This window comes from Chlamydotis macqueenii, chromosome 26 (assembly GCF_036417535.1).
Source record: "Chlamydotis macqueenii isolate bChlMac1 chromosome 26, bChlMac1.mat, whole genome shotgun sequence".
NCBI classification, from domain to species: Eukaryota; Metazoa; Chordata; class Aves; order Otidiformes; family Otididae; genus Chlamydotis; species Chlamydotis macqueenii.
Window position 1 is genome coordinate 4,023,612 of NC_141581.1, and position 14,974 is coordinate 4,038,585.

Consider the following 14,974-nt stretch of genomic DNA (forward strand, 5'->3'; position numbering starts at 1 on the left):
ACTTTTCACCTTCTCATGTTTCTGGCAGGGAAGCAGCTCTTCAAAGGCCAAAGCTGCCTCCTGCAGCCCAGCCTGGGGCTGTGCCCCGTGGCAGGGCTCCTAGTGCTGGGCGAGGGGAGCGGGAGCAGCCGGAGCCGCGGCGGGGAGCGGCGGCGAAGGAGAAGCAGAGCCCGGAGTCGTGCGTAGCTGTGTCAGTTGCTGACGTTTATTGCACAGGATGGGCTGGATGGGAAGGTGGATGCTTGGAGCGGGGCCCTGGCCCACAGGCCGTGCAGCTACACGGCACTGGGCTTCGCACGGCCCCTCGCTCGCGGTGGCTGCGTACATTCAACATGGAAGTCGTGCTAGGCAGAGGCGTACGTGCGCACACACACACACAAGGCACGCTGCTACGCGCAGTGTGTGTCTCCCCCAGCCTTAAACCCGGGACTGCCTGTGGGGCAGCACCTGCCCCCTGTGGGGCAGCCCCAGGCCTCAGGGCTCCGGCGTCTGCCTCTGTCCCAACGCCGATTACGCGGCAGCGAGGCTGCGTTTGCCCCCCAGCCCCAGGGTCAGGCTGGGGGACAGCGTGTGCAGGGGTGCTCGTGAGCCTCGGGGTGACCCTCCATCAGACCCTCTTCCCTTGCCCCCCAACTTACCTCCAGTCCTGGACCATCGCCCCCCCGCCTTGCGGCTGTGGGAGGGGAGGCAGGGACGCGTGGCCAGGGTGCCTAAACCCCCAGGGGGGGTGTCCTGCAGGTGCACACCTACAGATAACGTATTCAGGTCATAAATATCATATACAGGGTTGGTCACGGGGATGGTGCAGCTGTGGCTTCTATGGGGCAGCCGGGTGCAGCGGGGCTTCGCCACGGGGAACGGGAGATGGGGCCAGACTTTGGTCGGAAGCGACGCAGCCGGGGGCTCAGCCCGGCTCCCTGCCGTGCCCCCCCGCGGTGGGTGGGTGCGTGGGGGGCACAGCGGCCCCGTGCCCACCTCCGGCAACTGCCTCGTTCAGCGGCGTGGGACGGGCGCGGGGTGAGACCGGACTCGCTGCTGCAACCCCCCCCTCCAGCGCGCTCGTCCCCGTCCCCGGCGTGAAGGTCACAAGTTGGAAGACAGCCTGGACTTGGCCGGGTCCATGTCAGGCGTGCTGGCCACTGAATCCTTGCGGGCCGCTGCGGAGTCCTGCGGCAGGGCGGGCGGCCCTGCGTGTGCCGCACCCGCGGCTGTCGGGTGGGCTGGGGCCCCCCGTGTGGGTGCCTGACCCCGCAGCCCGGCCGGGGGGCCGGGGCCTGGTGAGGCGGCGGCTGGGCCCCCGCCGATGGAGGTGCAGGACTCGCGGGCCGAGGCCGGGGGGCTCTGGGTGCTGCTGGCCGCCAGCCCGTGGGGCAGGGAGGGCTGCGAGGCCGACAGGGGCCGCGAATCCTGGCTGAGGCTGCTGGTGTGCAGCGCCTGTGTGCTTTTGTGGGCGGCCAGGCGCTGCGGTGAGCCAGGCGCCTGCTGCTGGCTGAGGGAGAGCTGGGAGCCCAGCTGCCCCGGGGCACCTCCGTAGGCGAACGTCCGGCCGGCCAGGGGGCTTTGGGACGGCGGGCTGGCCGCGGCGAAGGCGCTGGTGGAGGCGGGCAGGGTCGCGGGCTGCGCCTGGTCCTGCGAGGGCGAGGGGTTGGCGTGGGGCGCGGGGGGCTGCGGCTGCTGCGGGGAGCTCTGCTGCAACAAGACGGGGGAGACGGCGAAGGGGCTGGGCACGGCCTGGGCGTACTGCAAGCGGCGCATCATGTGGGGCGAGCCCAGGGCCATGGAGCCCACCAGCGGGCTGGCCATCTGCGGGCAGAAGCTCATGGCGACGGCTTGCTGGAGGGTGGCGATGGCGGAGGTGACCTGGGGCTGGACGGGGCTGTACATGGCCGTGTGCTGCTGCAGCTCCGCCTGCTGCACCATCTCCCGGTCGTACTTGACGATCTCTTGGATGATCTCGTTCTCCTGGTTGTTGAAGACGCCCGAGTTGAGGTCGTGCTGCACTTTGTGGAGGAGGATCGAGTTCTTCTTCCCTGCGGGGAGGAGGCCAGGACGGGGAGCACCGTGAGACCCTGCGCTGGGGCTACCCTGGCAACGGCCGTCACACGCTACCAGGACAGCCCCCCACCCCAAGGTCCCCGTGCCCTACCGATGCGGTCGAGGCGGTCGATGGCCACGGTCTCGAAGGCCCGTCTCATCATGGGGTACTCCTCCAGCACCTCGTTGAAGTTGTCCACCGAGAGCGAGTAGAGGCGGCAGTAGGTGTCCGCCCGGACGCTGGCCGTGCGCCGGCCACGGGTCAGCAGGCAGATTTCTGCAGGGGAATACAACGGTGCCAAAAATCAAACCATGGCCAGCGAGGATGGGAAGGTCAGGAGCAAGGGGTGAGAACCATTGAGAGGTGGGTGCCCCGGGACAGCACGGGCGCCCCCGTGGCTCTCACAGAGCCCAGGAGGGGAGCTGGGCTCAGCCCCCCGCCCCCACAGCGCTCACCTCCAAAGTAGGAGCCGTCGGAGAGTTTCATCTCCTTGTTGCCCTTGGTGAGGATGCTGACCACCCCGTGCTGGATGAAGTACATCTTCTTGCCGATGGTGCCCTCGCGGATGATGTAGTCGCCCGGCTGAAACACCTCGAACTTCAGTTTGGTCAGCATGGCCGTGACAAAGTTGGGGTCCGCGTTGGCGAACAGCGGCATCGAGGCCACCAGCTTGCGGCAGTTGAAGTTCACGATTTCCTGCAGGAGAAGAAGGTGAGAGACCAGGAGGCAGGGACGTGGCTCACGAACGCGGAGCTGTCAGCGCGCGCACTCGATTGCGCACGGACACGCTCACACCTGGAGCTGCAACATCGGCGCAAGAGGTGCTCGCCACCGTGCAGCAGCCGCCGCGACCCGCAGCCTCCCAGGGAGCAGAAGGGACCTCACTGTGGGTGGGACGGTCCCTGTTCCTCACCGCAGCGTCCCGTGGCCGGCTCTCCAGCCCCCGGGGTCCTTACCTCGCGCAGGGGCTCGTTGAGCTCCCCCAGGATGCTGTCCTCGTCGAACATCTTGCCCTGGTAGCGGTGCTCGTAGTAGTCGTGGATCTTCTGGCGGAAGTCGGCGGGCAGCTTGTGGAAGGACATGTACTGCTCCACCTGCTTGTACTGCGGGGAGAGGCGGCGTCAGCACCCAGCCGGGCTGGGGGGCCCGGACCCCCACCCCCATCTCCACTCCGTGAAGCGGATCCTGCCTGGGTGGGGTGGTGTCGATACGCAGCCCTCGCCCCGCCCGGCAGCACCCACCTGCAGCTCCAGGAGGGGATGCGATGGCCGGAGCCGCGGTCCCCGTCCAGCCCAGTCCTACCTTCTCCTGGTACTGGCGCCGGGAGGAGTCCAGCGACTGGATGAGGGCGGTGGCGTGGCCGATGAACATGGCGTAGCAGGTGGCCCCCACGATCATGCTCAGCATGGTCAGCCAGATATCCGTCATGCTCTCGGGCGCCTGCTTCCCGTAGCCGATGCAGAGCATGTGGCTCATCGACTTGAAGAGGGCGAAGGAGTACAGCTCGCTCCAGGAGTCGTTCTGCAGCGACAGGGACGGCAGCGGCGCTCAGCCCTGGCCGGCGCGCGGCTGCTCGCACACGCGTGTGTAAATGCACACGTGTGTGCACAGGCACGCGTGAGCACAACGCCCTGCATGGGGCCTGGCAGACGAGCTGGATTCTCTGCCTGCATCTCCCGCCAGCACACAGCAATGGGATTTTTTTTTTTTTTTTTTTTTTTGTGTGTGTGTGTTTCTTTGACAGTCTCAGGGTGCAGGTGAGATCCAAACAAACCCAAACACTGGCACGGCTGGGGGCTGCGGCAGTCCCGCAGCACGCCGCTCCTTCCCCACAGGTTTCTGCCCATCTGCCTTCGCTTTAGGTACTCAGTTTTGGTTTTGTTGTTGGGTTTTTTTTTTAAATCTGATACAGAAAAGTGCAGCCAGCCGCCGGGAAATGCTGTGACAGGAATGAACCCTGCGTTTGCGGAAGCCACCGAATTATTGCACCACTTGTGCTCCGGAGCCTGCGGACACGGCCGGGACGGTGGTCACCGGGCTTGGTGGCTCCTGGGGCAGGAATCCCCCGGCCCAGCCTCAGCGAAGCCCCAATTTCCCCCGGGACTGACGGAGCTGGGGAAGGAGAAATGGAGACGGGGAGGAGAGGAAGCCAAGCAGGAGCAGAGATGGAAACATTGGCAGAACAGGACGAGACGGAGAGAGGGAGAAGAGCCATTTGTAGGAGGCTGCAGGGCTGAGGGAGCAATTAGAAGTGTGGCCCATTATTTATTAATAATGGCTTTCTTGCTAATGAGCAGGAGAAGGCGGCAGGGGATGGGGCAGAGCGCCGTGTCAGCATCTCCCTCCCGCCCGCATCGATCGGCCGCCCCACGTCCCGCGAGACCTCGCCAGGGAGGCCGCCCGCAGCAGGAGTGGGGTGCCCGGCACGCCCCCCCCGCGCTCGCACCGTGGGGTGGCATCTCCTGGGGTGGGTGGAGAGAGGCCAGACGACACGGGGATGGACGGGGAGCGGGGCCGGCACTCACCACCATCCCGTTGATGGAGACCCAGCAGTTCTGGGGGAAATCCTGCAGCATGGGCACGAGGAACTGGAGGCAGCCGTCCCAGTGGCAGAGCAGCAGCATCATGCCGATGAGGTTGATGATCCTCATCACCGCGCTGGCCAGGTCGTAGGTCATGTGGAAAATCTGCGAGTGGAGAGGCGCCGGTGTGGGATGGCAGAGGGTGAGCGCAGGGACTGTCCCCCCTACTCGGGACATCGACCCCCCCGGCCAAGGTGGCACTCACGGCTGTCCCGTCCTCGACCCTCGCCGAGGCGGCTGCGCTCCACCTGCCTATTTATAGCCGGCAGGATGCCGCCACACTGCCGCCCCGGAAAGCGCTAATGGCTGCGAGCTTTGACGAGGATAAACCAGCGCTGGCGAAGGCGCAGGGGAAGCCAAAAGCTGTGGGCACAGGGCAGCCTCCCCCGGGACAGCGGCTGCAGGGGGCCGGGCAGCCACCGGGCAGCTTTTGGGAATCAGGGTCCCAGGTGCCCGCGTTGGGGTGGGGGCTGAAGGGAGACCCTGACCGGTCTCTCTGCTGGAGATCCCACCGCAACGGGGACAGGGCTGTGTCCCCCCCTCCAGGGCAGGTGGCTACCGGAGCACTGACCACCATCAGAGCCACCCTGGGAGAGCCCCCGGCGAGCCGTAACTGTGGGGACCCCCACAGCTCCCGTGAGAGCGGGGCTTCCCCTGGCCGTGTCCCCGGTCCGGCCTGGCCTTGGCATCCATCACCCCGTTCCGCACGGGGAAACCCCGGGGGCAGAATCCCGCGCTCCTGGCTGCAAACGGAGCCACGGAGGGCTCGTTCCTTTTCCTTTAATATTTTCAGGGTCCAGAAAAGGTAAATTTGAGGAGGGGGGGAAAAAAAGGAAAAAAAATAAGAAAATAACCCCCTTGCAATGAAACCTCCAATCTTCACCCCGCACCACGGAGCGACGCCTGGAGCCCCGCAGCATCGCACGGAGCAGGCGCAAGGCAAAGGCCGGGCATGGGCACAGGCAAGGACACGGGCACGGCGTCCCCGTCCTCTGCGCCCAGCGCTGGGCTCCGAAGCTGCCGGCCCAGGCAGGGCACGCGGCGCGGGCCGGACGAGGCAGAGCGATGAGGTGTGATGGGGAGGGAAGCGGGCGGAGCGCGAGGGGCTGCGGAAGGAGCAGCGCGAGGCCAGGCCAGGCAGGAGCAGCCCCCAGCCCCATCTCTGCTGGCCCCAGGTACGTCCCTTCCCCGCTCCGGCCGCGGTGACGGCCGCACGCCGCAGCCCCTCGCTGCCCGCCGAGGCTGCTGGGGGTGAAGCCAGGCGCGCGCAGCCCCCCGAAACGCTCCCGCAGTGTCCGCCAGCGCGGGCGAGGTGCCGGCGGGGATCGGGGCCGTGCTCCCCTCCCGTCCCCTGTGAGCGGATGCGATTACCGGGATAATCTGCACGGATTAACGCGTCCCCGGGGCTCGCCCTGCTAAGCCCCCTCCGAAAGGGAAAAGGGCGCGGAGCCAGGGCCCTGGTGGGGGACGGACAGACACGCTTTGGGACGGGGGTTCGCAGGAGGTGCCCCGCGTCTCTGTGGGCCCAGGAGGGTCCGGTGTGGTCCTCACGGCCACTGGAGCCCACGTCACAGCGCAGGTCCCCGGGGGGCTCTTGCCCACCGGAGCCCACACGGAGGGGACACCCGCACGCGCCCTCGCCCGGCCTGGGGACAGGCGGTGGCAGAGGAGCAGGAGGAGGGGGAGGAGGAGGCAGCGAAGGCACCGGCGCCACAGCAATCACCCGCACAGCCCCAGCCAGCGGAGCTGCCGGAAGGCACCGGCCCACGCGGCAAAGCCGAGCAGCACCCTGCCTCCCGCCCTGGGGACCCAGGGGTCCCACACACCACCCCGTCCGACCCACCCGCTCCTCAGTGAGCCCCCAGCCCCACCGCCCTCGCACGGGCCCCTCCTGGCTCCCACGCTCTCCGACCAGTCCCACCGCTGCCGGAGTGGGGACCCACGGGGGGCTGCGTCCCGTGGGACCCCCCCCTTACCTCCTCCCACTGGTGGATGTAGCGGATGAGCCGGGAGAGGCGGAGGAGCCGCAGGAGGCTGAGGATCTTGGTGAAGCGGACGATGCGGAGGGCGCGAGCTGTCTTGTACACCTCCGAGTCGATGCCCTTCTCCACAATGAGGAAGACATAGTCCACAGGGATGGAGGAGACGAAGTCCACCACAAACCAGGTCTTGAGGTACTTCTTCTTGATCCTCTCAGGATCCAGGATGATTTCCGTGTTGTCCTCAATGACAATCCCCGTCCGGAAGTTCAGCACCAGGTCCATCAGGAAGAAGGTGTCGGAGACCACGTTGAACACGATCCAGGGCGCCGTGGTCTCCTCCTTGAAGAAGGTGATGCCCACGGGAATGATGATCAGGTTGCCCACCATGAAGAGCAGCATCGTGAAGTCCCAGTAAAACCTGGGGAGCGAGAGGACGGAGGAGGAGGGCGTCACTGGCGCCCCGCAGCCACCTCCCGTGTCGAGGGGACCCCCACGGGACCCGTGCTGCCGGGGTGCCGTCACCCCAATGCCACCTCGGCCCCAGGCATCCCTCTCCTCTCCCCACATCCAGCTCCCCCCGAGCCCGCAGGCCAGCGCAGCCCCCAGCTCAGGCAGGGCTGTGCCAGCGCGGAGGGGGTGCGGGGCTGGGGGCTGCTCGCGGCGGGGGGGACTCTTCCTGCTGCACTGGTGTGGCCGGGGGTCTGCCCTGAACATCCAAATCTGGGCAGGTCCCAGGGTGAGGGGACAACAATGCCACCAAACGCTGCGGGGGGGCGGGGGAGACCCTCCTGCACCCCCGTGGGCTAGGGAGCACCCGCACCCCGAAACACACGGAGGCAGGACCGGCTCCCCCCCCGCCACCGCTGCCCTGGGAGCAGCCCCCCCACCCCTCCCCGCTCCCAGAGCAGGGGGACCCGAGGATGGGGGATGGGGACAGCCAGGGCCAGCCCACCCCAGCGCGTGCCTGGACCAGGCTGCGGTCGTGTTTTTGGGTGTGCAGGGCAGGGGGCCGCACGTCGGACCCTGGCAGCGCGGCCGCGGTGGAAGGAGCTGCGGCGGCTGCCGGTGCAGGTCACGTACAGCTGCAGCTGCAGCCGGCATCGCCCGCAGCCCCGCGCAGGCAGCGGAAGGGCCGGCGGCCGCCTCTGCCCCCTCCTGCTTCTCCCTTCTCTCCTTTCTCCTTCTCCCCATCGTCCGGGCCACCCGTGACCTTTCCGAGCGCCTGCAAGGTCACAGCAGCCCCATCCCGGCGGGTCTGTGGGGAGGGGACCCCGGCGCCCTGGCACGGGGAGGGCAGGAGGGGAGGACGCCCCTCAGCGCCAGGCGCACGGACACACGGGACCCCTGCCCACGCGGGACCCCTGCCCACGCACGTCCCCTCGGCCCGACCCTGCCCCGGGCAGGAGCCCCCCGGCCGCAGGCTGACGGGCAGGGGGGGCCCAGACCACGCTGCCAGGGGTGGGGGGAGAGGGGGGAGACCTCCCGCACGCGGGAACGGGAGACGGGCAGGATCCATCCCCCCAGCGCGGATTAGCGCAGGACCAGAAGGAGCCGAGCATCCCAGCTCCTGACCTTTCTCCAATGACACCTTCCCCATGTGAGACGTTGCCGTGGCAACCGGGAGTGATGTCACCGCTGCACAAGGATGACTTCACACCCAGGGCCGTCTCCAGGGTACCCTCGCTCCTCCGCACCCCACCACCCCCCACGGCCCAGCTCCGGCCACCGGCACCGAGCAGCTCCAGCGCCCGGTGACCACCCCCGCGGGCGGCAAGGCCACGGCGGGCCCCGCCGGACCCCCGGGCTCCAGCCGCACGGCACAACCCGCCGGGGCCACCGGTACCGGCAGAGCTGCTGCTGGGGCTGGGGGCATCCCGCGGCGGGGGCGTGGGGCTGGGTCTGTCCCGCAAACCCCCGGCAGGTCTGGCTGCGAGGAACGAGAGCCGTGAGGAACAAAGATTAAACAACCACGGCAGCTGGGCAAAACTCTCCAGCGGCACAAATCCCTCCGCAATCTGGCCCAGCCAGGGCAGACTTTGGCCCTGCTGAGAGGGAGAAACGGCTCCCGATCGCCCCAGCGGAACCGACCGGGCGATCTCTCTGCGGACCCGGGTGCGACGCCAACGCTTTCTTCCTTGGAGGGCGGTGTGTGCAGAGAAAATGGGGGGAAAAAAAAAAAAAAAAAAAAAAAAAAAAAAGATCCCATCCAGGCTACTAAAAATATCTGAAACAAATTAATTAGGATCCTCGGCACCCTCTCCCGTGCTTCTGACCCAGTTGAGCGACAGCGACAACGACAGAAGATGCCAAAAGCCCTGACAGCGGGGGCTGCCGCCTGCCTTCTCCATCGCCTGTGCCCAGGTCCTGGGCAGGACCCCAGTGGGAGCCGAGCGAGCCCACCCAGTCCCAGCCGAACCCACCGCACTCGAGACCCCGGAGCACGTCCCTGCAGCCTCCCCTGCGCCTCCAAAAACCCCAACGGAGCCCCCGAGGCCGGCGAGCGAGTGAAGGAGCCGACAGCAGAAGTTTGCCCGAGCTGAGCGAGCAGCGAGGTTCAGCGCCCAACGCCGCCCGTGCCCCCGCGTCCCAGCATGGCCAGTTGTGACGCTCGGCTGGTGCCGCTCTCTCTCCCCGACCCCCCCACCAGCGGGAACGGCAGCGAAAACCCGCGGCTCGGCCCCAGCCCCAGGCCTCCCCAGGTGGAGAGGATGCCGGTGTAGCCCCGCGGTGACAGAAACCACCGCCACCGCCGAACCATCCCCATGATGGTGCCTGGGCCAAATCCTCCTCCCGCGCTCACGCCAGCCTCTCACCGCGGGAAGGGATCGGCTGTGGAGCCGGAGCACCCGCCGCCTGCGCTCCCGCACCCCCAGCGAGCACCCGCTGCCCCGGGAACACCACCGGCCTCCTCCTCAGCCCCTGGCCCACGCACGCCCCTGCCCGGCTCCCAGCCGTGGTTGGGGTGTAAAGATGGGAGCCGGCCCAGCGCCGCGCCCCGGGTCACCGCTGAACGAGGGCTGGACGCGGCCCCCGGCTCCCAGTCCCGCTCCGAGAGCGATACCCCAGCTGCAGAAACACCAAAAGAAATAACAAAACAGGCGACGCCAGCTGGGGTTTTTTTTTCCTCCTACCAGTAAAGACCAGAAGCGGCGAAGACGGAGGAGACAACTGAGCACAGCACCCAAAAGGAGGTGGGTCTGCGCGGCGCCGTCCACCTCAGCACGCGACGTACGAGGTCTCCTTCGCCAGATTTGCCAGCTCCTGACCTCCAGCAGCCACCCAGGCTGCTTCCTAATAATTCAATATTTATGTCAATAGCAAGTTTCCTTCCCGGAGCACGCCTGCCCCTGAATCGGGCACGAATAATCGCAGCGCCGTGTCCGTGAGGCAGGATCTCTAAACGACCCCGATTATGAAATGATGTCACATATGCAGATGGGTAACGACTTTATCTTACGCCCGGGTTCATGCTCCATTATCATTACTAGATAAAAACAGTTGTTTTGGTTTTTTTTTTAAGGCAGGGCAATGTGGAAGAGACGGACGCAGATCCTCGACGCGCGCTAGCGGCACGGGCTCCGGGCTTTCGGCCCTGTTTACGTGCGCGTTTGCGGACCCGGACGATGCCGCGGCTCTGCCTGCAGCTCCTCCCCGCTGGGCAGGGAACTCCCCTACGCCGCTCGCAGCATCAAAACGCAGGCGGCGGCTCTTCCCCAATGGGTTTCAAGACTTGATAGCGACTCCAGGAGGGATGGAGCCAGCGCGGGGCAGGCCGGCCAGGGTGACTTCCCAAGGTCACCCTGGCACAGACGGGCGCCCGCGCCAGCCTGGGGAGCGACGCTGCTGCGCCCCGGGGAAGCCGCCGAGGCCTCGCTCCCGCTGCGGAGCAGGGAGACCCTGCTCTTGGCAGCACCGCAGGACCGCGGCTCGGAGTCGGCCGCAGGAGCGGGGCAAGTTCTAGCCCCGTGCCATCGTGGTGGGGGACGGCGGGCCCAGGCCATCGCCCCGCTCCCAGCCTCCCCCGATGGCCCTGCAGCTGCGGAGCACGGGCGGCACGGAGGGGCAGAGCCCCCCGGGTGCCAGCGGTCCGCCTGGCACCGTCACACCTGCCCAGTCACCCCAGTCACGGCGGGGACGACAGGGCTCCCTCTGCCACTGGACTGGCGACGGGTGCGTGGTGCGGCCGCCGCTCAGCCTGGCCCTGCAGCAGATCCGGTGCCGAAAAGCCAAGGAGCGGCTCCGACGGATACCTTCAGCAGGCTCCCAACGGGAACAGCTGCCACGAGGGTGCGAGACCCCGTGCCCAGCCCCGCGAGGAGGCCGAGGCCTCCGGCTGCTCCTCTGGAAGATGCCAGATCAATCAGGAGCAGCGCACGAGGGCGGGAGCAGGAGGTGCGGGTGCTGATCCTTGCTCCGAGCCCAGCTGGCCGGGGCAGACGCCACCGCCCACGGCCACCTCCACCTGCCCCGGGGACCCCCGCGCCAGTGGGGACCAGATCCCGGGGTCTGGCTCGGTGGCGCTCCAGCAAACCCTCCCCTCGAGCTTCCCCAAACCACGCACCGCAGCAGCAGCAGGAGGACTCAGAGCTGAGCCCCTCGCTGCCCCCAGCCCCTTCAGGGTCGCTGGACCGGGGGTCTCCCGACGGCTGGCTCGCCATCGAGGCTTCGGCCGCCTGCAAGGCGCCGCGCTGCCCGCCCCAGCCCGTCGAGCCGCACGTCCCCCCGGGGTCCAGGGGTGGAAGGGAGATGGGGAGCTGGGGCGGCAGAGCCCCCCTTCCCAGTTTTGCCATTCCTCGTCTGGAAGCCGCAGGGGCTGCATGTCGGGGACTCCGGTCCTCCTGGGAGCGAGATGCGTCCCTCCTCAAACTCCCAGGATCCCAGAGACAGGATCGGGCCTCCTTGGTTAGGGGGATGGGGGGGTGCGTTCTGCAGCCCAGCCCCCCGGCCTCCTTCCCCCGGCGCGGCTGCGGGGCCGAGCCAAAGCCCGGTGCGGGCTCCGGAGGGTCCGTGCGGGGCTGAGCCGCCTGAGGCCCCGGGAAGGAGGAGGAGAGGCCCTCGCCCGGGCACCTCCCTGCCACAGCGGGGGCTCTCGGCCCCCCCGGTGGGGGGGTGCCCGGCCGCCAGCCCCTCCCTGCGCACGGGCGAGCGGCAGCGCGGTTCAAGGTGCCCTCTTCTCCCACGGCCCGGCCCCGGCCCCGGCCCCACCCGGCGCCCGCCAGCGCCCGGCCGGGTGCTGCATCCCCGGGGATGCTCGGGCCCCGGCCCCACGCAGGACCGCGCAGCCTGCCCCGCCCCCCGGCGCCCCCCCCGCACCTGAAGTCGCTGTAGGGGTGGATGATCCAGGCCCCCGCCGATTTGACCCGCTCCTGCTCCCGCTCCACCGCCTTCTGCGAGCCGAACATCCGCAGCGAGAACTTGTTGACGCCGGGCTGGAGCATGGCCCCGAACTGGCGCTGCATGAAGCTGGCCTGGCTCCCGCGGGCCTCCTCGCCCGCATCCTCTCCCGCACCTTCCTCGGCCGCCTTGGCCCCGCCGGGGGACGCGGCCCCGCCGCCCCCGCAGGAGAAGGAGACTTTGGGTTCGCGGGGCGGCTCCGGGCCGGGGCTCCGCGGTGGATCCCCGCGTCGGCATTCGCCGTTCGGGGATCCCTTCCCGCCGCGGCCCCGCACCCGCCCCGCCGCCGCCGCCGCCGCCCCGCCGCGCTTGGCCGCCTCGGCCGCCGCCTCCTCCTCGGCGGCCGCCGCCTCCCCGCCCGCCGCGCCGCGGCCCGCCCGCATCCTGTCGCTGTCCCCGTCCCCGTCCCCCGCCGCTACCGAGGCCACCGGCGGCCGAGTGGCGCCCGCCGCCGGGGCGGGGGCGGGTTGGGGGCGGGCGGCGGGGCCGGGCCGGGGGCCGGGCGGCTCGGCAGCTCCCCCCACCGGCACGGCCCTTGGCCGGCCCCCGCTCCGCCCCGCTCCGCCCGACGGCGCATCCGCCCCCCCAACGCCGGGGCGGGGAGCGATTCGGCCGCTGCCCCGTGAAACGCCCCTTCGAATCCCTGCCCCGCTGCTGGGCGGCCCGAGCCCACCCCCGGGCCGGGGATGGACCCCAGAGCCCAGCCGGGCGGGGGGTTTTGCTCTCCCACAGCCCCGGGACCCGCCGCCCCCCCCTTGCCAGCCCCAGCCCATCCCCTCGCCCCCAGGGCTGAGCCCCCCGGGGTGGGCGGCAGGGACTCAGGACCCACACCCCGGGACAGGGCGGCTCCTGCGCGTCCCAGAAACATCACGGGCCAGCAAACCGCAGCCGGCCACCAGCGAGGCGGACACCCGCACCTACGCAGCCGGGTGCGATGCTCCGGGTGCCGGGAACAGGCCAGAGGGACCAGCACCCCCTGCCCTCCTCCCCACGAACGTGCTCTTTCCCCCTGCGGCTTCCCCGGGCTGCGAGGCGTCGGAGCACACCGGAGCGAGGAGGCCGGGGGAACCCCGAGCACCCCGAAACAGCCGGACACGGGAACAGCGCTGCCCCGGTGCGGGGTCATGGCTCTCGCAGCCTCCGGCTCCAAGGGCCACAGGCCCAGGGCAGGGCACGGCCCCTCGAGGTGACAGGGCCCCTCGGGGTGACGGTGCCCCTCGAGGTGACGGTGCCCCTCGAGGTGACGGGGCCGCATGGGAGACGTGGCCGCGGCGGGTGGCACCATCTGCTGCCCACGGTGCAGAAACACAGAAAGAGTTTGTGCGCACATCCTGCTCCCACGCCAGCCACGGCCGGAGCCCGAGCCAGCCCCGCTCCGTGCCGGGGTGGGGAGTGGGCAGCCGCAGCCCCTCGGAAGAGGACGCCCCGACAGCCGCCCTCCGGGCCGGAGCAGGCTCGCTCTGCAGCAAATCACCCCCGTGGGTTTGTGTCAGTGTCTGCAAGCTCATTTCTCCAAACCGCCCCCGCCAGCCAGCCCCCAGCCCACGGAGGAGCCCCCGATGAGGAGGCATCGCAGCTTAACCTGAGCGGGATGCTGAAGACCCCGGAGCGAACAAGCGCGGTGGCCGCTCAGGGCAAGAGGCCTGGCAGAGAGCAGCACGATGCGGCTCCATCCCCTCCTCAGCTCCCCGGGGCCGTTTCCCCCCTGTGCCAGCCGGGTCAGACAAAAGACACAAGCGATGCTTTGTGCCGCGGCCCGGCAGCCGGGCCAGGCAGGACCCATAATCCTCATCAAGGAAATTAAGCCACGCATTGATTTTTTTCACCAGGACGGCACCCGCAAGCACGAGGCCGGCTGAAAGGCTTGCATAACCCCCCCGACGTGCCGCAGAGCCACGCTGCCCCGGGCCAGCCCGGCTGACGGCACAGCGAGGCAGCAGGAACTCTTACCAGGAGCGACCCGGCCACAAAGGCTCCGGGCTGCCAGCGCCGCTGCCGGACCTGCCTGCCACCACACCACACCGCAGCCAGCAGCTCTGCCATTAGAGCTGTGCTCCCTCATCACCCCGTCCCGGGCAGGGAGAAGTGTTTGGGTAGAGGGCGAGGCCGCAGCGCAGGCGCTCGCCAGGACCGCGGCAGGCACTTGGGGTTAGTCAGGAGCGTGCGAGGGCTCCTCACCAACCCACCACTGCCTTGCTCCAAGGGCAGGAGCTCTGGCAGCGGGAAAGGGACCCCCTGCCCCATAGAATCATAGAATGGTTAGGGTTGGAAGGGACCTTCAACGGTCATCTAGTCCAACCCCCCTGCCAGGAGCAGGGGCATCTCCAACCAGATCAGGTTGCTCAGAGCCTCATCCAGCCTGGCCTTGAACGTTTCCAGGGATGGGGCATCCACCGCCTCTCTGGGCAACCTGGGACAGTGTTCTACAACTCGCATCGTAAAAAATTTTTTTCTAATCTAAATCTAACCCCCTCTATTTTAAAACCATCACCCCTCGTCCTATCGCAACAGGCCCTACTGAACAGCCTCTCCCCATCTTTCTTGTAGGCCCCCCTGAGGTACTGGAAGACCATTATCAGGTCTCCCCAGAGCCTCCATCCTCTGTCCTCTCCCCACAAAGGCTTCATGCCTTAGCTCTCCCCCAGAGGAAGAGCAGGAAGAAAAACAACTGCTTAGAGAAACGCCAGACACGCAGGCAGCACGTCCTGCAAGGGCTGCGGCTGATCCTTGACCCCGCAGCCACCAGACGCTGAGGAACGGTGCAGCAGGGTGAGGCGACTTGTCCCCAAACAGGCAAGCACAGCCCCACCAGCGGCGCTCCTCCGGGCTCTGCCGTCTCTTCACGAAGGCTCAAACACCTCACGGGCTGCAAATACTCGGTGATCAGAGCCAGCACTGAGCTGTGAGCGTTGGGTTTTACAGCCAGAAATGAGTCAGCAGGTCAGGCAGCCCCAGGGTCCAGGGAAGAGAGACCAGAGTCC

General features: G+C 68.3%; 1 protein-coding gene across 1 annotated transcript; it reads right to left on the bottom strand.

Moving 5' to 3' along the window:
- Positions 1-183: 183 nt before the first annotated feature.
- On the bottom strand, positions 184-12,376 carry HCN2 (hyperpolarization activated cyclic nucleotide gated potassium and sodium channel 2). Its single transcript, XM_086767183.1, has 8 exons — positions 11,913-12,376; positions 6,594-7,017; positions 4,561-4,722; positions 3,338-3,556; positions 2,992-3,138; positions 2,491-2,731; positions 2,147-2,311; positions 184-2,030 (listed from the first exon to the last, which is right to left on the bottom strand). Exons 1-8 carry the CDS (start codon positions 12,374-12,376, stop codon positions 1,084-1,086), a joined length of 2,769 nt encoding a protein of 922 aa, XP_086623309.1. The 3' UTR covers positions 184-1,083.
- Between the last annotated feature and the right edge of the window lie 2,598 nt (positions 12,377-14,974).

Coding starts and splice junctions, on each gene's coding strand:
- HCN2 (XM_086767183.1), bottom strand. CDS start 12,376: ATGCGGGCGGGCCGCGGCGCGGCGGGCGGGGAGGCGGCGGCCGCCGAG. Junction 4,723..6,593: donor ACATCCACCAGTGGGAGGAG/GTAAGGGGGGGG, acceptor CTCCACTCGCAG/ATTTTCCACATGACCTACGA. Junction 2,732..2,991: donor TCAACGAGCCCCTGCGCGAG/GTAAGGACCCCG, acceptor CTTCTCCTGCAG/GAAATCGTGAACTTCAACTG.